This window comes from Sinocyclocheilus rhinocerous, unplaced genomic scaffold (assembly GCF_001515625.1).
Source record: "Sinocyclocheilus rhinocerous isolate Xijiao unplaced genomic scaffold, SAMN03320098_v1.1 scaffold295, whole genome shotgun sequence".
Classification (NCBI taxonomy): domain Eukaryota; kingdom Metazoa; phylum Chordata; class Actinopteri; order Cypriniformes; family Cyprinidae; genus Sinocyclocheilus; species Sinocyclocheilus rhinocerous.
In genome coordinates, this window is record NW_015647035.1 from 33,218 (window position 1) to 34,705 (window position 1,488).

The 1,488-nt window shown below is 35.8% G+C and overlaps 1 protein-coding gene across 1 annotated transcript in view; it reads right to left on the reverse strand.

Annotated features, from left to right (window-relative positions):
• Positions 1-1,488, reverse strand: part of LOC107708367 (tetratricopeptide repeat protein 7A-like) — a 34,831-nt gene that overhangs the window by 7,219 nt on the left and 26,124 nt on the right. The window contains exon 19 of the mRNA XM_016512566.1: positions 3-107. Within this exon, the coding sequence (XP_016368052.1) occupies positions 3-107 (105 nt within the window). The remainder of the gene's footprint in view (positions 1-2; positions 108-1,488) is intronic.

Genomic DNA, 1,488 nt, shown 5'->3' on the forward strand with positions numbered 1-1,488 from the left:
ACGGCCCTTGAGCAGCAGCACTGAGTGTGAGGCGGGGAAGAGAGTTCCTGCCTCCTGCACACAGAACTGAGCTTCCTTCATCCGCCCGTCAGCCATGAACAACTCTCCTGCTTGGCACCACATCACAAAACATACACGAATATTATGAGATCAACAATAACCCATAATTGCACGAAAAATTACATTATTACAGTTACAACTCTCCACTTTCAGTGACTGCTTTGTCATATTGTGAGATTCTCTTATTGATATCATTGAGTGCACATGATGATTCATCTTTATGAAACATCTCTGACTTCACAGCCGTGACACAGCCATCTGGAACATCAACAATCTCAAAGACGTATCTGCTGCCACAGCATCAATACTCGCTCAGAGTAAAGCACTGAATACCAACATGCTCCATCATTTCAGACCAGCTTTGCTTCAACCAGGAGAATCGAACGCATGTAGCATTTTCTTCTGTCCAGATGATTTAGGATGAAGCTTTGGCAGCATATTTGCGATTGCAGTTATATGCTGACCTCCCCCCTCCACCCAAAATCTCACACACATGCTCATAGAGGGATTTTCATGGTCATGTCTAAATAAGGCCATGTGTGGAGCGCTGTGTAAGCATCTGCAGCTCTACTCTGGCATTTAGGACTCACCACAGCAAATCAACTGTGTCTGTTGAGTGTTTGTGTTTGTTTACACAGAATCACTGGTAGGACAATTTAGGCAGCAACTACACCAAAAAAAGAAGGTTGTTACACACCTATGGAAATGGCGCACATGTTCATTATAGTGTTTCAAAGACGGCAATGTATTTAAATTTTTCTTCACACTTATCATAATTAACTGCTTAACATACAGACTCTGTCCATACTTTGTTTTGGAGATAAAAGGAATAGGAATCAATGCGATTTGGGAATGAATTAAAAAACTGAATTAAAAAAAAGAATTAAAATGAAAACTGAAAATTCAAAATATTATTAAATACTATAATAGTATATCAGTAATACACTGGTTTGAAAGTGACTGTGATCTCATACACAACACTATTGATTTCATACATTGCTACACTATTGCCAATAGATAATGAACCTTTCTTGCCTGTAAAATTTCACCAAAATTTTGCAAATGTGTATTTATGTATTTTCTACTTTTGGGAAATTTAGGATTGAGAGTTTGCAAATTTCCCACTGATTTTGTTGAAACGTTTAACATTCAAAATGTCACTGACAATGACGGCGTTATTGTAATATTTGCATACTGGTCGTCTTATAATAATTATTTGCATAGTGAGCTGTGATGGCCTTTCTTACATATATTTAACCATCTATAGCTGCACAGTTTTGTGTTGTGTAGATTCTTCAAAGACAACATATGCTGAGTGTCATGACAACAATGAAATATAATTTTAATTAAAAAACATTAATTCCACAATATATATATATATATATATATATATATATATATATATAATGCATATTAAAATATTTAATA